General features: G+C 41.0%; 1 protein-coding gene across 2 annotated transcripts in view; it reads right to left on the bottom strand.

Moving 5' to 3' along the window:
- Positions 1-23,510, bottom strand: part of EPB41L5 (erythrocyte membrane protein band 4.1 like 5) — an 83,669-nt gene that overhangs the window by 37,045 nt on the left and 23,114 nt on the right. For both annotated transcript variants that reach the window (XM_070730097.1, XM_070730106.1), the window contains exons 4-12: positions 22,036-22,078; positions 19,545-19,623; positions 15,290-15,334; positions 13,925-13,977; positions 10,820-10,940; positions 9,989-10,076; positions 8,939-9,027; positions 6,553-6,622; positions 1,145-1,314 (exon numbers count right to left, since the gene is read on the bottom strand). In XM_070730097.1, coding sequence (XP_070586198.1) covers positions 1,145-1,314; positions 6,553-6,622; positions 8,939-9,027; positions 9,989-10,076; positions 10,820-10,940; positions 13,925-13,977; positions 15,290-15,334; positions 19,545-19,623; positions 22,036-22,078 — 758 coding nt within the window. The remainder of the gene's footprint in view (positions 1-1,144; positions 1,315-6,552; positions 6,623-8,938; positions 9,028-9,988; positions 10,077-10,819; positions 10,941-13,924; positions 13,978-15,289; positions 15,335-19,544; positions 19,624-22,035; positions 22,079-23,510) is intronic.

Here is a 23,510-nt window from a genome sequence, read left to right as displayed (position 1 = left end):
GGCGGCCTCCCGAACGCCGAACCCGAAAGTTTGGGTTTGGCGTTCGAGTTCAGGAGGATGCTGAGAAGCCCCCCGGCTGTTTTAAAAGGTGACAGCTGGGCGGTGGGGTGGTGTTTTTTTGCGGTTTTTTTTGTTGTTGCACGGATTAATTGATTTTACATTGTTTCCTATGGGAAACAATGTTTCGTCTTACGAACTTTTCGTCTTACGAACTTCCCCCGGGAACCAATTAGGTTGGTAAGACGAGGTATTACTGTATATTAAATAGTAGGGATTTTAAAACATTACCTAGCCCAGTGGTTCTCAACCATGGGGCCTTGGGACCCCTTTGTGGGTCGAACGACCATTTCACAGGGGCCACCTAAGACTATAGGAAAAGACAAATTTCCAATGGTGTTAGAAACTAAAGCTTTATTCTGGCGCCTTGGAACATATTTTTAAAATCTGACCAAACAGGCATTTAACAGTGGGGGTGTTCCTCTGACCTTAAATTGATTAGCTTAAAGCTCTGTTGGGAGAATTGGCGCTAGACTTATGGTTTGGGGTCACCACAATATGAGGAACTGTATTAAGGGATTGTGGCATTAGAAAGGTTGAGAACCACTGATCCAGAAGTATTTTGGACTTCGCACCAAGGATACAACCCCCATCTAATTCATTAAAGTAAAAACTTTTTTTTTCAAGTCTACAATCCATCTTGAAAAAAAGTTAGCACCATGCCAATGAGGTCAAAAACAATGATAAGTTTTGTAGCAAAATTAAAAACAATTGCATATGCTTGGCTTTGCATAAAATCACAGAGTTTCAGGGGATTGGTTAAATAATTTTAACTAGTTTACATATAATTAACTAATTAATCCCCAGTAAAGTCAGGAAAACACCTTACAGCATCCCTTGGTAATGTTTATACAGGTTTTGCTCAGAAACATCTAAAAACACCAAAACCACTGCCTCCCAAGTTAATTGCATTTGCTGTGAAACCACTTCTGTACTCCACATTTTTAAATGACACATTCATTTAAAGAAGTTGAAATTGGTTGTGATTAGACCTCCCACCTTCAGGGTTTGGTTCCATAAAGGCAACCAAGTGCATTTATTTGCTTTCTATTATTTGAGAAATAAGCAAAAGGGAGATATGGTTAACCTGTATCTGAATCGGGACCCCAGCCGAATGAAGCTCGATCGACTGGAACCTTTTTGAACAGGTCCACGGAGGCGGAAGAAAGCATGATGCTCAACAGCACATTTCCACAAATGTTTGCAGGCCTTTGGATGTTCCAGCCTAAAGACAAAAGTATGTTCCTGCTCTTTACCCTTAAAGAAAGATAAACACCAAAGAAATGTTGTGGAACAGAAGGAACATAAACATTGACTTCACTGCCTAGGGCAAGAATAATACTATATTCACTGAAATAAAAGACTGTTTGTTTCAAACACATTTCCTGAGCAATTAAATTGATGTTTACCAACATTACAAAAGATTGAAGTGAATGCTTAGTGATTTAAGAACAACATTGCCTTTGATATTTTTTAAGACTGACAGTGTAAACGCTTCATTTTGCTGTTTTGACGCAAATAAACTGACAAGATAATGGATTCCCTTGTGCAGCACAATCCAAAAATAATTGCAACTGTTACATCGTTGCTTAAAATGAATACTGCGCTTATCATTTTAAAAATGCCATGCTACAACAGAATCCAATAAAGTGCATTTGTAAGGAACGCTGCGCTAAACAGTAAAAAAGCCGTTTGGCTACGGGGTGGATTATCCCTTCTTAACCGGGCAGTTGCAGCTTCTTTCTGTTTAGCGCAGCGTTCGAGCGCTAAACAGAAAGAAGCTGCAACTGCCCGGTTAAGAAGGGAGAATCCACCCCGTAGCCAAACGGCTTTTTTACTGTTTAGCGCTAGAACGCTGCGCTAAACAGTAAAAAAGCCGTTTGGCTACGGGGTGGATTCTCCCTTCTTAACCGGGCAGTTGCAGCTTCTTTCTGTTTAGCGCAGCGTTCGAGCGCTAAACAGAAAGAAGCTGCAACTGCCCGGTTAAGAAGGGAGAATCCACCCCGTAGCCAAACGGCTTTTTTACTGTTTAGCGCAGTGTTCGAGCGCTAAACAGAAAGAAGCTGCAACTGCCCGGTTAAGAAGGGAGAATCCACCCCGTAGCCAAATGGCTTTTTTACTGTTTAGCGCAGCGTTCGAGCGCTAAACAGAAAGAAGCTGCAACTGCCCGGTTAAGAAGGGAGAATCCACCCCGTAGCCAAACGGCTTTTTTACTGTTTAGCGCAGCGTTCCAGCGCTAAACAGTAAAAAAAGCCGTTTGGCTACAGGGTGGATTCTCCCTTCTTAACCGGGCAGTTGCAGCTTCTTTCTGTTTAGCGCTCGAACGCTGCGCTAAACAGAAAGAAGCTGCAACTGCCCGGTTAAGAAGGGAGAATCCACCCCGTAGCCAAACGGCTTTTTTACTGTTTAGCGCAGCGAACGCGGAAGTTAGCGTTCCGGCTTCAGAAGACAGCTGCGAAGTGGCGCGCGTGTTTTAAAACATCAGAGCTGGCCTGGGGGGCTCGGGGGGAAGCCCCCGAGCCCCCCAGGCCGGCTCTGACGTTTTAAAACACGCGCGCCACTTCGCAGCTGTCTTCTGAAGCCGGAACGCTAACTTCCGCGTTCGGTTTCAGAAGACAGCTGCAAAGCGGCGCGCGTGTTTTAAAACGTCAGAGCCCCCCAGGCTGGCTGCCACGTTTTAAAACACGCGCGCCGCTTTGCAGCTGTCTTCTGAAGCCGGAACGCTAACTTCCGCGTTCGGTTTCAGAAGACAGCTGCAAAGCGGTGCGCGTGTTTTAAAACGTCAGAGCCGGCCTGGGGGGCTCAGGGGGAAGCCCCCAAGCCCCCAAAGGCCGGCTCTGACGTTTTAAAACACGCGCGCCACTTCGCAGCTGTCTTCTGAAGCCGGAACGCTAACTTCCGCGTTCGGTTTCAGAAGACAGCTGCAAAGCGGTGCGCGTGTTTTAAAACGTCAGAGCCGGCCTGGGGGGCTCGGGGGGAAGCCCCCGAGCCCCCCAGGCCGGCTGCCACGTTTTAAAACACGCGCGCCGCTTTGCAGCTGTCTTCTGAAACCGAACGCGGAAGTTAGCGTTCCGGCTTCAGGAGACAGCTGCGAAGTGGCACGCACGTGTTTTAAAAGGTTGCAGCCGGCCTGGGGGGCTTGCCAGCACCCCCCCCAGCACCCCAGGCCGCCTGCAACCTTTTAAAACACGCGGGATACGAGCGCCAAGGAGCTGTCTCCTGAAGCCGAGACAGCTCCTTGGCGCTCGTATCCCGAATGTGAGCTCGGGAGGCGAACAAAAATGTCGCTCCCCTCCCAGTTCTTATCTCGAGTAGCTCGTAAGTAGAGCTGCTCGTATGTCGAGGTTCCACTGTGTGTGTGTGTATGTATGTATGTATGTATGTATGTATGTATGTATGTATGTATATATATATATATATATATATATATATATATGATAGGTTATTATACAGTTGTAATATAACGATCCAGCATACACTTTTATTACATGGAGCTTGTTCTCTGGTATGCATACAGCTATACATATTTTATAAAGGAGTACAGTGATCCCCCGCTCGTTGCGAGGGTTCTGTTCCAGGACCCCCCGCAACGAGCGGGTTTTCGCGAAGTAGCGCTGCGGAAGTAAAAACACCATCTGCGCATGCGCAGATGGTGTTTTTACTCCCGCAACGCTAGCGAGGAGCCGAAGATTGGGGGCGGCGCGGCTGTTTTAAAACGTCGCCGCCGGCATGGGGGGCTTCCTAGCAGTCCCCCAAACCCGGATTGGGGGTCTGGGGGGTGCTGGCAAGCCCCCCATGCCGGCGGCGACATTTGAAAACAGCGGCGCGGCTTTCCAATGAGTCCCGAAGACAAACGTCAAACTTCCGCGTTTGTCTTCGGGACTCATTGGAAAGCCGCGCCGCTGTTTTAAAACGTCGCCGCCGGCATGGGCGGCTTGCCAGCACCCCCCCCCCCGAAACCGGGTGAGCAGCGAGCGAAGGGCGGGTGGCCGGGCGAAGGGCGGGCGAGCGGCGAAGGGCGGGCGAGCGGGTGCTGGGGAGGGCTTCTCGCTCTCCCGCCAGCAAGAGGGGGAGCGAACGGCGTGGGCAGGCTGCGGACAAGCCGTTCGCTCGGGCCGCTTCCCAGCTGAGTACTCAGCTGGGAAGCGGCCCGAGCAAACGGCGTGGGCGGGAGAAGGGCGCGCGAGCCGCGGGCGCGCGGGCAGGCAGGCTGAGGACAAGCCGTTCGCTCGGGCCGCTTCCCAGCTGAGTACTCAGCTGGGAAGCGGCCCGAGCGAACGGCGTGGGCGGGAGAAGGGCGCGCGAGCCGCGGGCACGCGGGCAGGTAGGCTGCGGACAAGCGAGGAGTTTGCGTGGGCGGTGGGGAAACTCCTCGCTGATGCCCGCCAAGAGGGGGAAGACCTAGGGAAGCCGCCCAGCAGCTGATCTGCCCGGCGCCATCTACGCATGCGTGCCCATAGAAAAAAAGGGCACGCATGCGCAGATGGTGTTCTGACTTCCGGGTTCAAAAATCGCAAATTAGCCTGTTCGCAATGGTCGGGGACGCAATAACCGGGGGATCACTGTAATGCAAAAACAATATTAATACAGTGTTCCCTCGCTTTTCACGGGGGATGCGTTCCGAGACCGCCCGCGAAAGTTGAATTTCCGCGAAGTAGAGATGCAGAATTAAATACACTATTTTTGGCTATGAACAGTATTACAAGCCTTCCCTTAACACTTTAAACCCTTAAATTGCAATTTTCCATTCCCTTAGTAGCCAATTCAGATTATTACTCACCATGTTTATTTATAAAAGTTTATTTAAAAAATATTTATTAAAGGCAGTTTGGCGATGACATATGACTTCATCGGGTGGGAACAACCGTGGTATAGGGAAAAAACCCGCAAAGTATTTTTTTAATTAATATTTTTGAAAAACCGTGGTATAGACTTTCCATGAAGTTCGAACGCGTGAAAATCGAGGGAACACTGTACTTCCAAATCTATCATAATCACCTGTTCATGAACTGTCTTTAGTTAAGTTTAGCAATAGGATTCTAATTCTGCCCACGATGCAGAATTTTATTTTAATGACAATTTTAATAAGATAAGAAAGAAAAAAAATGGGGGGGGGGAATCATTTCTGGGCTCTCCTGAAGAAAAGCTAGAGAGTGCCTGAATCAGTAATTTTATTTTTAACATCCTGCTTTTTCTCTTGAGAGCTCCTAGCAGTATCCATTGGATTCCACTAGCAATTAGAATAGAATAGGAAACAGAGTTGGAAGGGACCTTGGAGGTCTTCTAGTCCAAGCGCCTGCTCAGGCAGGAAACCCTATACTACTTCACGCAAATGCTTATCCAACATCTTCTAAAAACTACCAGTGTTGGAGCGTTCACAACTTCTGGAGGCAAGTTGTTCCACTGATTAATTGTTCTAACTGTCAGGAAATTTCTCCTTAGTTCTAAGTTGCTTCTCTCCTTGATTAGTTTCTACCTATTGATTCTTGTCTTACTCATAGATGCTTTGGAGAATAAGTTGACTCCCTCTTCTTTGTGGCAACCTCTGAGATATTGGAACACTGCTATCATGTCTCCCCTAGTCCTTCTTTTCATCAAACTACACATACCCAGTTCCAGCAACCGTTCTTTATGTTTTAACCTCCAGTCTCCTAATCATCTTTGTTGCTCTTCTCTGCACTCTTTCTAGAGTCTCAACAACTTTCTTACATCGTGGCGACCAAAAGTGAATGCAGCATTCCAAGTATGGCCTTACCAAGGCATTGTAAAGTGGCATTAACACTATGAGATGAGATGAGTTGAGAATGACTGAATGGTGAAATGTAATACAGCAAGCACTATTTGAGTAAGGACTTTTTCCTGCATAACCCCAATCCAAGCCCAACAACTTAATCAGTACACTATACAAGCTTTTTGCCAGAGATTATGGCTCAATGTAATGTATCAATACAGACACAGTTCTTGATGAAATAAGCTTTCTAAGCACAGTGCAGGATCACTTAAACAATAAAATACAATAGAAACAGATTAACATGCTGACCTAACATAAAATAAAGCAAACACGAAATTAAAACATCAACAGGCATTACAATTAAATACCGCGCTAGAGGAAACAAAATAAATCATAAATTACTTTTACAATCTGAAAGGTTTAAAATAAATAGAGATGTGTGTATGACACATATATTTCCTTTGGAAAATATCCAAGAACAAGAGGGCAACACCAAAAATATCTTTCTTATCATCAATCTCCAAATTCTCAGAATGAGGCAATATTTTAAAAAGGTTCCAATAGATTAGCTTTAGATATGGAAAAACAAGAGAGCTTTCAATTCTTCAGAAGAGAGATAACCTATAATGTTGACTCCACTGATTTAGTGACCACAGGGTACATATGCCTGGCATAATCTTAATGAGATACAATAAAAATAAGTTTAATTTCAGAGACATTACTTTCCATAGAAGAAAGGGGAGGAAGATTTTTTCCCCTCTTACCTGTTCATCATCTTCAACCACAACTAATGTTAATTTATTCTTTTTGAAGTCCAATCTAGTAATCTTTGGCCTGCAAAAGGAAAAATTGTGTATATATTTATACTACAATTTATTCAGAGTAAAAAAAATAAATTGCAAGAAGTATTTGTAATAGAAAGAACATTATCTTGCACAGTGAATTAAAAAAGTCTTATAATTGCAATTAAAAGATGCTTTAAATCTAAATATCAATGTTAACTTTGATTAAATTTTAATTAATTTAATTTATTAGATTTGTTAGATTTGTATGCCGCCCCTCTCCGAAGACTCGGAGCGGCTCACAACAATAATAAACAATGTAACAAATCCAATACTTAAAAGGACATTTAAAAACTCTTATCATTAAATAACCATATACAGTGATCCCCCGAGTTTCGCGATCCCGATCATTGCGAATCGCTATATCGCGATTTTTCCACCCGATGACGTCACTCCCTTCCTTTCTCATCTTTCTTTCTCTCTTTCTTTCTCTATCTTGCTTCTTCCTCTCTCACACTCTCTTCCTCCCTCTCTCATCTCTTTCTTTCCTTCTCTCTCTTTCTCTATCTCTCCCCCTCTTGCTCTCCAGCGATGGGGAAACCCCATCGTCGGCTCCTCGCTGCTGCGGTGCTGCAAGCGAGCAGCCGGGCGGGCGGTGCGAACGGGCAAGCGGCAAGCGATCTTGGGGTTTCCCCTTTGCCTGGGCAACGGGGAAACCCCAAGATCGCTTGCCGCTTACCCGTTCGCCCGCCCGCCCGGCTGCTCGCTTGCAGCACCGCAGCAGCGAGGAGCCGGGCGAATGGGCAAGCGGCCTTGGGGTTTCCCCTTTGCCTGGGCAACGGGGAAACCCCATCTTCGGCTCCTCGCTGCTGCCGCGCTGCGGAGCAGATCAGCTGTTGGGCAGCCGAAGGGGTCTTCCCCGCCGCCCACACGCAAACTCCACCATCTGCGCATGTGCGGCCATGGAAAACAGGACGCGCATGCGCAGATGATGTTTTTACTTCTGTGCCGCTACATCGCGAGTTTACGATTATCGCGAGGGGTCTTGGAACGGAACCCTCGCGATAATCGGGGGATCACTGTAACTCAATCGTACCATACATAAATCATATTAGTACGGGGATACCTCAATTACCTCATGCCTGGCGACATAGGTGGGTTTTCAGCAACTTATGAAAGGCAAGGAGAGTGGGGGAAATTCGAATCTCCGGGGGGAATTGATTCCAGAGGGCCAGGGCTGCCACAGAGAAGGCTCTTCCCCTGGGCCTGCCAGACGACATTGTTTAGTCGACAGGACCCGTAAAAGGCCAACTATGTGGGACCTAATCGGCTGCTGGGATTCGTGCGGCAGAAGGCGGTCCCGAAGGTTTTCTGGTCTGATGCCATGTAGGGCTTTATAGGTCATTACCAACACTTTAAATTGTGACCGGAAACTAATCGGCAGCCAGTGCAGGCCGCAGAGTGTTGACGAGACATGGGCGAACCTAGGAAGGCCCACAATTGCTCTCGCAGCCGCATTCTGCACGATCTGAAGTTTCCGAACGCTCTTCAGAGGTAGCCCCATGTAGAACTTTGTTTAAAAGTTAACCACTGTATGTATTTATTCATTTTATTCATTCACTTGAACAGTTTTAAACCACTTTATGCAAATAATGCCACAATTACCCTATCTATCCCATTTTTTCATGATAATAAAGATATTTAAGAAATATCTATTCTAATGTGCCCTATTTTTCTTCCAACATTTACATCAATTTTGCACAATCCAAACAAGACGTAACTAATGTCAAATTAATTAATTTTATTTAAACACCCATGTCAATATTTGTTTCTCAAACATTCAAATATGCCATTTGATATATTCCTTTGTAAGAATCACCCTGCTGTGTCACACAGGACACCAATTTAAAGTGTTTCAGTTGTTATAAACTTTACCAAAAGCCTTGCCCAGAGTTAGATTATATAAACTCTAAAATAATGTATGCAAGTGGATTCCATCAAAACAATTTCACCTTAGATATGGATATTATGCACTTCAAGGGTAAAGAAATGCCCCCGGTTCTTCTGTAGTTTCTATTACTAATTGTCTTTAATATCTTATGGTTATGAACTCTTATTTCTGTTGATTGACAGATCAGAGCATTCTGTGGTTGATAGGCCTATTTACTGTTCATATAGTGTTTTAGTCCATGTGGAGTTCCTTAGGAAGAACTGTGTCATCTCCTACTGATTGCCCCCATGAAAGACATATCTTGAGGTCACTTTTCAAAATTTCCCCAAAGGTTTCATGATCCTGGCACTGTGACTGTAGGACTACTCAAGGTTTCCTTGACAGACAAGCCATAGATATATAGGTCATCCAGCTTACCAAAAGAACAATCCAATCTTGGTCTCTCCTTCAAATACAAGGACGCCTGTTGGTGTTAATCCAAGGCTATAATCATTGCCATCTCTTGCCTAATAATAATAATAATTAAAATTAGGTTAAAATATTCCTCCAGGTATGTTTTTAACAGATTATCATAATATAATTATTCTTTTATTCATTGTTATGATTTTGCAGCAAAATGAGTCACGTTAACTCATGACCTAGTGAGTGAACAGTCTTTGTCAATAAATTCCCTGCTTTCCAACAGAACATTTAGAGAGATCTGTACTTTTCATAATATTTTATCTTTGTATTTAGACTACCTCGTGGTTATTTATTACAATGCTATTACCACTGAAAACATTCCATAACTATACTGGAAAGAATGGAATTTTTTAAAAACATGGGGAGGGGGAGAAAACAATGTAAACAGCAATAATAATTAGACTTATATAACACTTCACAGTCCTTTCTCAGTGGTTTACAGAGTCAGTATATTTCCCCAAAAAATCTGCTCCCTATTTTACAACCTTGGAAGAATAGGGGGCTGAGTCAAACTTGAGCCAGTCAGAATTGAATTCCTGGCAGTCAGCCAAATCAGCAGAGGTCCCAAAGACCAAGTAGCTCCAGAGCAGCGGGTTGCCGACACCTGGTTTATACTAATGTATTCATTACATGAGCCAGAAACAAATAAACAGCTTTTAGTCACAGATGATTGTATTAAATGTACTGTTATCAATGCCAGTACAACAGTACATTCTATTAGGATACATTGGAAAGAGCTCTAACTGGTGGTTGCATGTCTGTTTTCCTTTGTGCAACATTCCACCAAATCTATTCTGGACAGTCTCCTAAGATTCAGAGATTTGTGATGGTTGGTGAGACAGATAATCTGATATAGCAATAGTACCATGCCACAACAAACAGAACAAACAACAACAACAACAACAACAAAAAATACCATTCCAAAACATTTTCTTACACCTGAATTGTGTTTTTTCAATATTAACAATATAACCATTTCTCAAAAGATTGTTACCACAATCTTACCTTTACTATATGCATATCTACGCCATACATTTCGAGCCATTTTGCTTTATTCAAATAATTTGTTTCTGCTTGAGCTGGAGACTGACCCCTGAAATAATATATATGTAACACAAAAATTACAGCAAAACTATAAAATCCTTATAGAGAAAACTGACCACACATAACTTCAAAAGTGCCAAAGAGGATAAATTAAGTACTAGTTCTAATTCATTCGAATGTTAATAATTTGACAGGGCTGTAGATGCATATTTTGTTTAGAAATTTAAGGACTGGGAAAGTATTGCAATGCATAATTAAACTATGGTAACCTGTCCAGTTGTTCTGATAAATTCGGGGATGTCAAATTTGTGGACTGGTATTTAAAAGATACCAGATGGTTTTAAGATCAGTTGGTATTTGCTCCAAAGAGGAATGTAAATGGCATAATACTGAAAAGCAGCTTCTTCTTTATCTGGCTTTCAAGTACTGAGCAAAAGTAACTACTCTGTATTTTGGGGGCATTAAGATTCTTGATCCCCACCCTGGTGAAAACTGGAAAAAAAAATTAAAGATGAAGCAAGTATACACACTACTGTGGCATAAATGTTATCAAAAATACATTATATTATGTGAAATTGTTTAAAATGGTATTTGAAATAATAATTAATTCATTGTGGTCTCTCTTGTAACGATCAATTACAGATCTGCAAAATCAAAATCCCAGTTTAACCTAAATACGAAAAGAAATCTCAATAGCACACCATCAAACATGGATAGAAAATAATACATACAAATACAAAGATTATACAGGAAGGGCAATTTGTGGATATTTTCAGTCCAGGACTTAGTTACCTGTATTCCTTCCACTTCTCAAAAATGGCCACTTCCATCTCCTCAGTCTGGTTGGGCACAAATCTGAATTCTGACACTATGTCTGGGATGTGCTCAATAGGATCATAATCCCCAAGTTCAGCTGCAAAAAAAAAAGCAAGGTATCTCAGTCACTCACTCAATAAAAATAGTCTTCCTCTCAGTTAGATTGGTTGGAAGTTAATGTCCAAAATGCTCAGGTAATGGGATCTTTCACTCTACCAAGGCTTACAACTGTGTTTTGGCTATCATGAAATGAGAGAACATAATGTTATAGTGTTGATTAACACATTTATCTCCTACACTGGTCTCTTCCAATGTCATGCAAATGGAATTTTGCTTGCCCAATGAGAATGCCCCATATTTTTATTTCTCCTGTATTCTCCCACACACATACTCTAAATCTGCTGAAAAGAGTAGAAAATCTGTTTAATTAGACATGCCTCTTTCTCTCAAGGACAGTCATGCCTTAATATTTCTTATTTGTATAAAGTTATCTTGTAATAAGCGATACATAGAAACATAGAAGAGTGACGGCAGAAAAAGACCTCATGGTCCATCTAGTCTGCCCTTATACTATTTCCTGTATTTTATCTTAGGATGGATCTATGTTTATCCCAGGCATGTTTAAATTCAGTTACTGTGGATTTACCAACCACGTCTGCTGGAAGTTTGTTCCAAGGATCTACTACTCTTTCAGTAAAATAATATTTTCTCATGTTGCTTTTGATCTTTCCCCCAACTAACTTCAGATTGTGTCCCCTTGTTCTTGTGTTTACTTTCCTATTAAAAACACTTCCCTCCTGAACCTTATTTAACCCTTTAACATATTTAAATGTTTCGATCATGTCCCCCCTTTTCCTTCTGTCCTCCAGACTATACAGATTGAGTTCATTAAGTCTTTCCTGATACGTTTTATGCTTAAGACCTTCCACCATTCTTGTAGCCCGTCTTTGGACCCGTTCAATTTTGTCAATATCTTTTTGTAGGTGAGGTCTCCAGAACTGAACACAATATTCCAAATGTGGTCTCACCAGCACTCTATATTAGGGGATCACAATCTCCCTCTTTCTGCTTGTTATACCTCTAGCTATGCAGCCAAGCATCCTACTTGCTTTCCCTACCGCCTGACTGCACTGTTCACCCATTTTGAGAAATCACTACCCCTAAATCCTTTTCTTCTGAAGTTTGGATATTCTGAAGTTCTGCAGTAATGGGATCTTTCACTCTACCAAGACTTACAACTGTTGACTTGCTGTGTTTTGGCTATCATGAAATGAGAGAACATAATGTTATAGTGTTGATTAACACATTTATCTCCTACACTGGTCTCTTCCAATGTCATGCAAATGGAATTTTGCTTGCCCAATGAGAATGCCCCATATTTTTATTTCTCCTGTACTCTCCCACACACATGCTCTAAATCTGCTGAAAAGAGTAGAAAATCTGTTTAATTAGACATGCCTCTTTCTCTCAATGACAGTCATGCCTTAATATTTCTTATTTGTAAAAAGTTATCTTGTAATAAGGGATACTACTTCTATAAACCTAATTTACAGGATTAGGCTAGAATATTGGATAAAACTCTGATAGTTTCAAAAATGAAAGGTTTTACATTGGTATATGTGAAACAGAACATACATCTGCGTAATTACAATTTTTTCAATGTTTTCTGTTGTAAGTTGCATCCTAAGATTATCCTTGTACATTAGCAGTGATTCAAGAAGCTCTGGAAGTCTCTCTGTAACTTTTCTGCAATACTGAGGATGATTTTGGCTATGTAAACGTAGTTTTTATTGCTCTCCTCTTCTTGCATGTGGGCTCATTCTCCTCTCAGCTTAATTAGTTTATATATGCTATACAGTTACGGTAAATATGGTTTCATTACACATAAATCTAATCAAAAGAGCTCAGCAGTTTACATAAAGAACAAAAAATAAAAGAACATATAGGGAGGTAGTTATTTCCAAACTAGTAGCAAATAATGGAATGAATAGCACTAATGTGGCTTAAAAAGGAATGTAGTACATTTTTATATTATATATATAATGAATTGTGCAAGGAAAAAAAATTCCACTTTTGCATTTAAAAGCAGCTTACTGAATAACTGAACAGATTTATAAGATTTTGTGCAGATACCAGGAAACAAAATCTTTGCTCTTTACAGTTTTGATTTTATCAAAAAATTACACACATACAAGCAATCCCTGAACACTATATTCCTAGACAAAAATGAATGTCTAATTATGAATTAGTTGTCTATACTGAGAGCTATCTAAAGCCAAAAAGCACGTTAGTAGCACTAAAACCACTAAAACTGCTATCATATGAACATTCCACTGATTTTTGTGGAAATTATTTCTGCATAAATAAATTTTAAGGACTTAAAATAGGAAGAAGTTAGGTGAATTATATGTATAAAAATTAAGTAAATATCTGTGGAAATAAAGATGAGGCCAAATAATTTAAGGACACCATATGACAAAATCACACATAAGAGTTGTACATATTTCTTAAAAATTAAGAAGCTAATTAAAACTAAATCAAGAAAACAGCTTTTATATTTATGAGAAACAATTAAAAAATAAATAAAAATCAGGAAGCTTTTTAAAAGAGGGCTTGGGAAACATGGCCTTGCCAATGCAGGACTCCGACTGTCAGCCAGGTTTTTAGTTTGTTTTGTTAGAGCAATCAACATTGCATTTTGTGATTCACTGAGTTTTTCAGAACAAAATTCACAAAATACTTATTTTACTGAAGAAAGCAGACTCTTCTTATTCCTTTTAAATCCCCAACCTCAGATAAAGATCACAGCTCTGCAAACCTCAGAATTCCATTCATACTTCTTAATCATGATGGGTTGCAAAACAGTTATCCAAAGCTGAGATCTTGGTGGTTATCATTATTTGACGTTGTCCTATCATCTTTAAAATCCTGCAGTTAGACTGAACATGAAATAGATCCTTCACGTACAAAAGTGACCAAATATACACACATGGTTTGCTACTGGCAAAGGAAATCTGTTTGGCTTAAAGAAATCCTTGGTCTTAAGCAACACACCCACATAAAGTTCTCCAGCCAACTTACCCTGTAACATGTAAGCTGCTAATTGCACGGCTGTTTCAAAGGGACATTCCAACCTATAACAAGGGGGGAAAAAAGGTATCTGGCAAACTGTTTCAATATTTTCTTTCTCTGGGGCATTTATTTATTAATCCCTAAGAATTGGGCTGTAGGCTGTACAGAAATATAATTAGATTTTAAAGGAATGGAATAATAACCGCTTCAAAACGCTCCAAACTTGACTGTAAAAAATATGATTTCAACAATCGAGTTATCGAAGCGTGGAACTCATTACCGGACTCAATTGTGTCAACCCCTAACCCCAACACTTCTCCCTTAGACTCTCCACGATTGACCTCTCCAGGTTCCTAAGAGGCCAGTAAGGGGCGTACATAAGTGCACTGGTGTGCCTTTCGTCCCCTGTCCAATTGTCTTTCCTTTCTTTCACCTATCTTATATATTCTCTTCCTTTCATATATCCTCTCCTCTAAGTTCACTTTCACCCTCTTTTATATTATCACATGTCTATTTTTCTTCCTATGTATTTGTGTATTGGACAAATGAATAAATAAATAAATAAATAAATAAAATTTGTTTCAATAAATTGGCAAAGCATCCTTACATTTGGCAATCAGAAACCAAATTAAAACAAACTTACTACAATGAGAACTGCTGTGCCTATATATAAATTCAGAAAAGCATTCAAAAAGCCATGATTAAATGGATTACCATATGTTTCTTTGTGGCCTGTGTTGATAACAAGGTAATATACTATGGGTGAGCTTTTTGTGTAACTTGGGAAAGTAGAAAGTATACTCTTCCAAAGCATGCATCCAATGGCTACTCTTGCTTGAATATGCAAACTGTAATGCTTAACACATGTAGATTGCCAAGACAACACAGAATCTCTTCCCCGGTCTAGCGGGCTACAGATATACAAGCGCTCAAGGGAAATGATTTAGCAGCTGAACTAACTGATAACGATGTGTCACTGCAGAATAGCTTTTGATTCACACAGGAAAAATCTTCCTAGGGCCTTGACTGTAAACCGAAGCTTCTTGGGTTCCACAAAAGACAGCAGTCCTAGTTAAAGAGTCTGCTACTAATATCTATGCATTTTAACAACGGACGGCTTTTTCTAGTTTGAGATAGGATTAGGAAATAAAAATGGTAATCCAAAAATGGGATAGTGAGTTAACTTTAGAACTAAAACCTGGAATGAAAAAAAGTCGCTGACTCCCAGAGATCTGGTTGCCTCCTACTGCTCTGACGAAATTTAGGAAGCTATTAAAGTTGTGGTTAAAAACAATTAACATATGGATCAAAACTAAACTAGATTTACAAAACTGTGTGAACTAAACTGTCAATATAATCATGAATGGTACTTACTTGCCACTCAGAATGTCCTGCTTTAGTTGAAGAACAAATAAATATCTGTTTTAAAAGGGAAAAGCAAGAAAAATATTATTGAGAAAGCAAGGATTGTCTGAATATAAATATTTAAGGTTTGAAGAGTTTATGACCTTAATGCTTCTTAAAAAATGATTTAGGAACAAATGTACTTAGAGGTACTGAAAAGGATTAATTTATATATTTTGAATATGAAACTGTATAATGGAATGGAGTGGTAATAATATGCAAAAAAATCACGATCAGTTTTATCACAGCCAACACCAAATCTATTAGAAAAAATGAATATCAACTGAATTTCAATGTTATATGATTATATGCACCCAGCTAGAAATGCAACATTATACAACACTGAAAATTTTTATAGCAAACTGCAAAATATGTCAAAAGCATCACCTAGAAAGTAAGAAGTGCTATTCATGCATGATTGGAACACAAATATTGGGGAAATAAATGAATTTGAAATTACAGAAAAGTTTGATTTGCATAATGTAGTAAAACAGGGACAAATTAATAGTTTTGTAATGAGGATTGTTTTTGCTGCTTGAAGTATGAAATTGCTATCAAGCACCATAAATGTACTCTGCAACAAAAGATCACTACTGCATAGGCACAATCCTCAAATTGAATCAATTACATAAAAGAAACCAGAAGATGAGATACAATCCATTCAACCAGAACATTTCCAGCAGCAGACTGTGGAACAAATTAGTAATTACAGTATTGTTAAAATATTTGGGTAAAGATCAGTAGATTAAAGAAAGATAAACATTTTCACAGAAAAAAAGTGAAATGTGTGAAAATTGATATAGAAGAAAAAAAATTCCAACATTTAAAGATTCAAGTGGCAGCCAGAACAAGGTTTTGTGATAACCAGAGAAAACAGAGGATGGAAGTCTTCATCAATAAGGAAGATCTGGAATGACTAAACACATACTTCCAGTTAAGCAAGAATGGAAAAGAAAAGATAGATCTACCCTGAATGGTAATAACTAAGATAAAATAACAATAAAGGGAATATATATACAGTGATACCTTGTCTTACAAACTTAATTGGTTCAGGGACGAGCTTTGTAAGGTGAAAGGTTTGTAAGACGAAACAATGGTTCCCATAGGAATCAATGGAAAAGCGATTAATGCATCAAGCCCAAAACTCACCCCTTTTGCCAGCCGAAGTGCCTGTTTTTGCGCTGCTGGGATTCCCCTGAGGCTCCCCTCCATGGGAAACCCCACCTCCGGACTTCCGTGTTTTGCGATGCTGCAGGGGAATCCCAGCAGTGCAAAACATGGAAGTCCGGAGGTGGGGTTTCGAGGACCTCCGTGTTTTTGCGATGCTGTGATTTCGCTGAGGCTCCCCTCTCTGGGAAATCCCATCTCCGGACTTCCATTGCCAGCGAAGCGCCCGTTTTTGCACTGCTGGAATTCCCCTGCAGCATTGCAAAAACATGAAAGTCTGGAGGTGGGCTTTCCCATGGAGGGGAGCCTCAGGGGAATCCCAGCAGTGCAAAAACGAGCGCTTCGACTGGCAAAAGTGGTGAGTTTTGGGCTTGCACGCATTAATCGCTTTTCCATTGATTCCTATGGGAGCCATTGTTTCATCTTACAAACTTTTCACCTTACAAACCTCGTCCCGGAACAAATTAAGTTCGTAAGACAAGGTATCACTGTATATTTTAAGAAGACCTTGTCTGGTGAGGAAAAGACTGGATTTGGGATGTTAAGACCTGGCTGAGTGAGAATGGAAAGAATGTTGTATCTGAAATTTGTGTGAATAGATTTTCAGATAACAGCAGAACCAGAAGCAATGCTACTGCAGGGGAAATTGTGATGACTTTAACCTGCTTCCAGAGATGCATAGAGATTGGAAAAAATATTTAAAGAAGATGCTAGAAAATTGGAAATTTTCATTAATTCTTCGTGTGAATAAAATTTTATTTAACAACTTATGTTAACAATAAAACTATACATGAAGAGTAAAACACCAAACGAAGACGAAGACTTCACAAAGGCAAAGGATTATCAACCAGGCAGCAAACATAAGACAGATAATAGAGAGAGCAAGACTTTTTAAAAGGAATTTTCTCTCTGCTTTACTGACTGTAGCAAGGCTTTTGATTGCATAGATCATGGCAGAAAGGATTGGGCCAATGGGTGAACCAGAACAATTGATTATTCCTCAAAAGAACAAGAAGCTACTGTTAGAACTGAGTATGAAGAAACAGAGTGGTTCAGAATAGGGAAGGGAATGAGACAAGGATGCGTATTGTCCCTCCATCTGTTGAAATTACACAGCGGATATTTTATGTCAATGGCAACATTGGAAGAGATGGAATCTGGAATCAAAACTGAAGGTGGAAGCACTAACAATCTGTGATATGCAGACAATACCACAGTGTTAGCTAAAACAAAATAAAATAAGTTGACACAAAGACAAAATGGAAAGTTCATTATGAAAATAAAAATGGAATAGTCTGGGTTAATGCCAACCAGTATGGTCAATGTACTGGCTGTTTATGGCAAAGTGATAGCAGTACATTAGACAATCCATGAGCCATTGGGTCATTGTTTCAGAGATATTTTTTTACCTAAGTAGAGAAAGTCTACAGAGAGGGGCGGCACACAAATTTAATAAAAATTTTTAAAAAATTACCATGGATGGGAAAAAGAGGGGTGGGTGGGGCACGTGCAAAGTATGACTTCCTTAGTGACTTTCATGGTGGGAAGCTGGCAGGGAGCTTGGACATGAGAGTTTATGATTGTGGCCAACGACGGCACTGTGGTAACACTGAAGCAGCCAACAAATCATTGGTGGGTTGCTATCGGTGTGGTAGGTGACTGTGCACTGGTATAGCGGCCATCAGATCATGCAATTTGCGCGTGACTGCTCCTCTGCCAGTCCTTCAGGCGCTGCCATTTTTTTTCTTTAAATTTTGATCTTTTTTGCTTCCTGCGCATGAGCAGAAGCAAAATTTTGCGAAGGAACAGTTGTCCATGTGAGATTTTAGCATGTTTTTGCTTCTGCGCATGCGCAGAAGCAAAATCATGCACACACGTGCATCCCCTTCTGAGATCTCAACACATTTTTGTGTAGCGTGCACATGCATGTGAGAATCCCCATGCTGCGCACACAGCACACCGGTAGCATTAGAGCAATTCAGTCCTGCAGCAAATTTGCCAAATTTCAATCCCATTATGGTAATGGGTCCAAATTTTTAGACACATTCTTTAATTTAGTCCATTTGAGGGATGTTGATTCAAAAACTTTCCATCATTTTACATCATTTCACCCAATTGACGTTATAAAGAGTCACAGGAGTTTTAGTAGTATATGCATAGTTTCATGTTCTTAATTTCAAGAGACGGGCAGTATGTTGTAGAGAGTACAAAGATAATGATCTTATGAGAGAGAGAGAGAGAGAGAGAGGGAGGGAGGGAGGGAGAGAGAGGGAGAGGGAGGGAACTAGTTTAGCAAAAAAAAAAAAAAGGGAAAGAAAAGAATTAAGCTTGATAAAGGACATCTGTGAAAAAGCTAGGAAATTGTTGCCAGGGTCTGATAATGCCCGGCGTCATGACCAATTTGATCTAACCAGTTTTCTGCAAATTCTCTGGATGCTGGATAGACTATAAATATTTTGAAAATAAATCAAGAAATTAAACAAACTAATGCTATACATACAGTATTTATAAATATCATATAAAACACAAAGGATTCTCAGTGAAAACACAGAAACAAGGAACAGTTTAGTTGCGTTTTATCACAGCAGAATACAATTCTGACTGAGGAATACTCATTTTCTAATTTCAGTTTCCTGTTTTCCTGGGGTGTAAAACTGAAATGGGAGAATGCGGAGAAGTGGTTTTTAATTATTTTTTCCCCTTATTTTTTTAACTTCATTCAAAGCAATCCCAAATCAGATCTCTTGGACAAGTCCAAAATTGTTCATATAATATTTGTTCAGTAGAACTTCATATATTTTCTCAGTAGAATAGGAATGCTATGAGGACTGGATATAAAATCTGAATACATTTAAATGATATTGTATGCATTTGCTCCTACCTTTCCACTATTTATTCTAGTCCTTGGTTTTGGAGGCATAATATGAATACCCAACTTTTATTTAACTATTCAAAAACTAGGAACCTTACAGCATTCATATTCATATTAGAATGTTATATACTAAGTTACAAATACAGATCATCAAAGTTTTTCGATAGGATTTATAATATAATGTACCTTGTGAGCTCTTCGCGTAAGTTGTTTGGTTCGGAAGAGTAAAATTTAACACGAAGGTGAAGACAGTACGGTGGACCAACTACAGAAAGGAAAATGGGTTACTGATAGCAAAGACAATATTTTGCAAAAATATTCAGAAGTACATAACCAGTTACAAATTGTTCTCAAAATGAAATTAATTTTTTAAAAATATAAATAAAAATATATATCAGCAATAAAGGGTTAAAAATGCAAAGGTAATTTTATATTAGGTATTAGAAGCCATCAAAGTTACATTACATTAAGTTGATTTGGCTTGCTAAGAACAGACAAATCTAGGTTAATCCCAGCATTACCAAGCTCTATTCTATGAAGTAAGAAATCCATAGATCTTGGCTGTGGGAGCCTGTATCAGCACACATTCTACAGATTTAAAGCTAATAGAAGAACCATTGCATTTTGGGAGTGTAAAAACATTGCAAAGCTATACAGATAGGTTTATGTAGTATTTGCAAAGCACAAATGAAAGAGGCATATTGTTACTCTATCTTCGGGGGGGGGGGATTTGTTCCACCCCTCTAGATCTTCTAATCCTGAAACCTCTCTGAACTTTTAACCAGCTTCCAAAACTTTCACTACTTCTCAGTTTTGCATCCCACTGATATCTACTTCAGCTGTCTTATTGAAAGCTACTGGTATATTATTTTGGTAGCAAAATAAATGCAACCATTTTGCAGTAGATTATATGCATTTTGCCTTTACCCATATTGCTATTTAATTTTTGTTATGGTAAGTTCCATTCTGTTCTGTTCCATTTCACATTATCTTTCAATAAGATAAATTCTAGACCAGGTAGCCTCGGATGGTACAAATGGATCATTACCAAATGTTGATTCAGGATACCTGTTATACTAGAATTTCAAGCCTTTTGGCCTATTCTGTATTTTACTACCAAGAGAATAATTTGAAAGAGCGAGAAATATGAACAATACACTAAAGGAACAAAGTTTCCTAGAAAATATCACCCTCAAATATCTGTCTTTGAGTGAAAATGGAAAGACTCTTTTAAAATAACTACATGCAGTTTGACAACAAGCCAATGTTCCATGCAGTGTAATTAATTCTTTTGAGTCAAAAGGAAATACAATGCACTTTTTCTGTTACTGGAACATTTTCATTTCATTTTGTCAAAATAAACAGTAGTACCTCTAGATACGAGCTGCTTTATATACGAGCATTTCGAGATATGAGCTAGGAGGGGAGAGATATTTCTGTTCTACTCCCGAGCTCAAATTCGGGATACGAGCCGAGGCCAAGTCTCGCCACAGGCTGTGCCCCCTCCGAGCGCTCACCGCCTGTCCCTGTCAGCGGCCCAGCCACCTTCACCCGCCCGGACAACCGCCAGAGGGGTTCCTCCGGAGGAGCTCCTCCGGAGGGGCGCACGGGGAAGGGCTTGAGCCGCCGCCTTCTCCTTTCCCCGTGGGAGCGCCGCACCTCTTGTCTGCCCGGCCCGAGAGGCATGAAACCGGTGCTCATGCCGGGCGGCCCGCCTGGAATGCCAGCAATGCCGCCGGGCCGATTGCCGAGCGGGGGCGGGGGCACGGGAGGAGGCGAAGGCGGCGGCGCACCAGCCCCCTTAGGCCGCTCCGCCTGGGATGGGGCTCCTCCGGAGCCCCCTTCGCCTCCTCCCGCGCCCCGCGCCCCACCCCCGCTCGGCAATCGGCCCGGCAGCATTGCTGGCGTTCCAGGCGGGCCGCCCGGCATGAGCACCGGTTTCGTGCCTCTCGGGCCGGGCAGATAAGAAGTGCGGCGCTCCCACGGGGAAAGCAGAAGGCGGCGGCTCAAGCCCTTCCCCGTGCGCCCCTCCGGAGGAGCCCCTCCAGAGGAGCCCCTCTGGCGGTTGTCCAGGCAGGTGAAGGTGGCTGGGCCGCTGACAGGGACAGGCGGTGAGCACTCGGAGGGGGCACAGCCCGGAGCGAGACTTGGCCTCCGCTACGGCTGCTGCCCGTCTGCTTCTCTCTCCCTCCTTCCCCGCGGTGCTTGGCGAATGGAGAGGCGGTCGCCTCGCCTGCCGCCCCGCTCTGCTTCCCTCCCTCCCTCCGCAGACCCAGAGACAAAACAAACAGAAAGGAGGCACGGAGCGGGGGGAGTCGCCTGGCAGACCGCCTTTGTGTTTTTGGCTGGGGGGGGAGCAGGATGACCTTCCTGACTGCATGGCATCCTGCATGCAGGATGACATGCATGGCAAAGGGGCGGGGAGGATCGGGAGGCTCAAGCCTCCTTCGGTGGTGGCGGCCGGTTTCTGATTTTTGGGCTTGCACGCATTAATCGCTTTTCCATTGATTCCTATGGGAAACAATGTTTCGTCATACAAGCTTTTCAACTTACAAGCCTCCTTCCCGCACCAATTAAATTCGTAAGTCGAGGTATTACTGTATATGTTAGAGGAACAGCATCCCAAAATATGAACCCAACACTTCACTGAAAAATATGTAAAAACTCAACCACTTACTTTTAACTTGTTTTTTTATACTCTTGGTGTGGTCCAACCAGTGCTGAAAAAAGAAGAATAATTGGATGAAAACTATAAAAGATCGATGTAAGGAAAAAATATAAAAGGCATAAAAATGGGAAAATGCTAACTAAGTTATAAAGAAAATTATCACAGAGAGACACAAGCAAAATCATTTTAATTATTATGATTACCTATAGACGGAACTAAGACTAATAAATGCTGTCCACATATCTGAAGGGTATCAATTGGGGTACACTTATCTGGTTAATAGCGTGCTGGTTGATATGTGACACAGGAGAGGTTTCAGCTTTCATAATACAGTGTTCCCTCGATTTTCGCGGGGGATGCGTTCCGAGACCCCCCGCGAAAGTCGAATTTCCGTGAACTAGAGATGCGGAAGTAAATACACTATTTTTGGCTATGGACAGTATCACAAGCCATCCCTTAACACTTTAAACCCCTAAATTACCATTTCCCATGCCCTTAACAACCATTTACTCACCATTATTACTGGTACTCACCATTGAATAAGACACTTAGTGATCCTGATATTTATAAACATAATTATTTATTAACAATAATTATTTTTTTGTTATTTATTTGCAAAAATTATTAGTTTGGCAATGACGTATGATGTCATCGGGCGGGAAAAACCATGGTATAGAAAAAAAATTGTGAAGTATTTTTTAATTAATATTTTTTGAAAAACCGTGGTATAGGCTATTTGCGAAGTTTGAACCCGCGAAAACTGAGGGAACACTGTAGTGAAAATTGATACTCTTGACTTAAAGTGATACATGCAGTTCTCCACTACACATAGGTTTCTTCTCATCTCTAAAATTATACATACACATCACATAATGATAGCTTGTAGGCAGACTGGTTAGTTTCTTCTACAATACACAGGCTATCACATTAATTACTAAGCATATACTGAATTTAGGAGATTCCTGTAATGTAAATTATCCAAATGAACCGTTTTTAGTAGGGATGTGAAGAGCATTTTGAATTTGAAGCATTCCTTATCAAGCTCGGAATAGCCAATCTGTTCAAAGTGGGAAATTTCAATTGTTTTGAACATATTTTGAGGGTAAAAATGAATAAGATTACAAAGTCAGCATATTGCCCCCAACAATCTGGGTCCTCACGTTACCAACCTCGGAAAGATGGAAGGCTGAATCAACTTTGAACCAGTCAGATTCAAACTGTCAAATTACAAGCCATGGGCAGTTGGCAGGATAAGACTGCATTCTAAAAACTGTACCACCATAGCTCTTAGGTAGGGAAACTAAGCAATCATAAAACAGTTATTTTTCTTCTTGCTATATTAATTTAAATGCCTGTGACTGGGACCCACCAAGACATGATGCCTCCTCCCACTTTCAGCCTGGTGGCCTACATAAGCACATGGTTTTGTTAGTCTGAAGGCCTGCCTTTGGGTTGCCATCAAATAATGGCAATGGCAAAACAGT

The sequence above is a fragment of the Erythrolamprus reginae genome, chromosome 1 (assembly GCF_031021105.1).
Source record: "Erythrolamprus reginae isolate rEryReg1 chromosome 1, rEryReg1.hap1, whole genome shotgun sequence".
Classification (NCBI taxonomy): Eukaryota; Metazoa; Chordata; class Lepidosauria; order Squamata; family Dipsadidae; genus Erythrolamprus; species Erythrolamprus reginae.
This window is presented reverse-complemented; position numbering and strand designations above follow the sequence as displayed.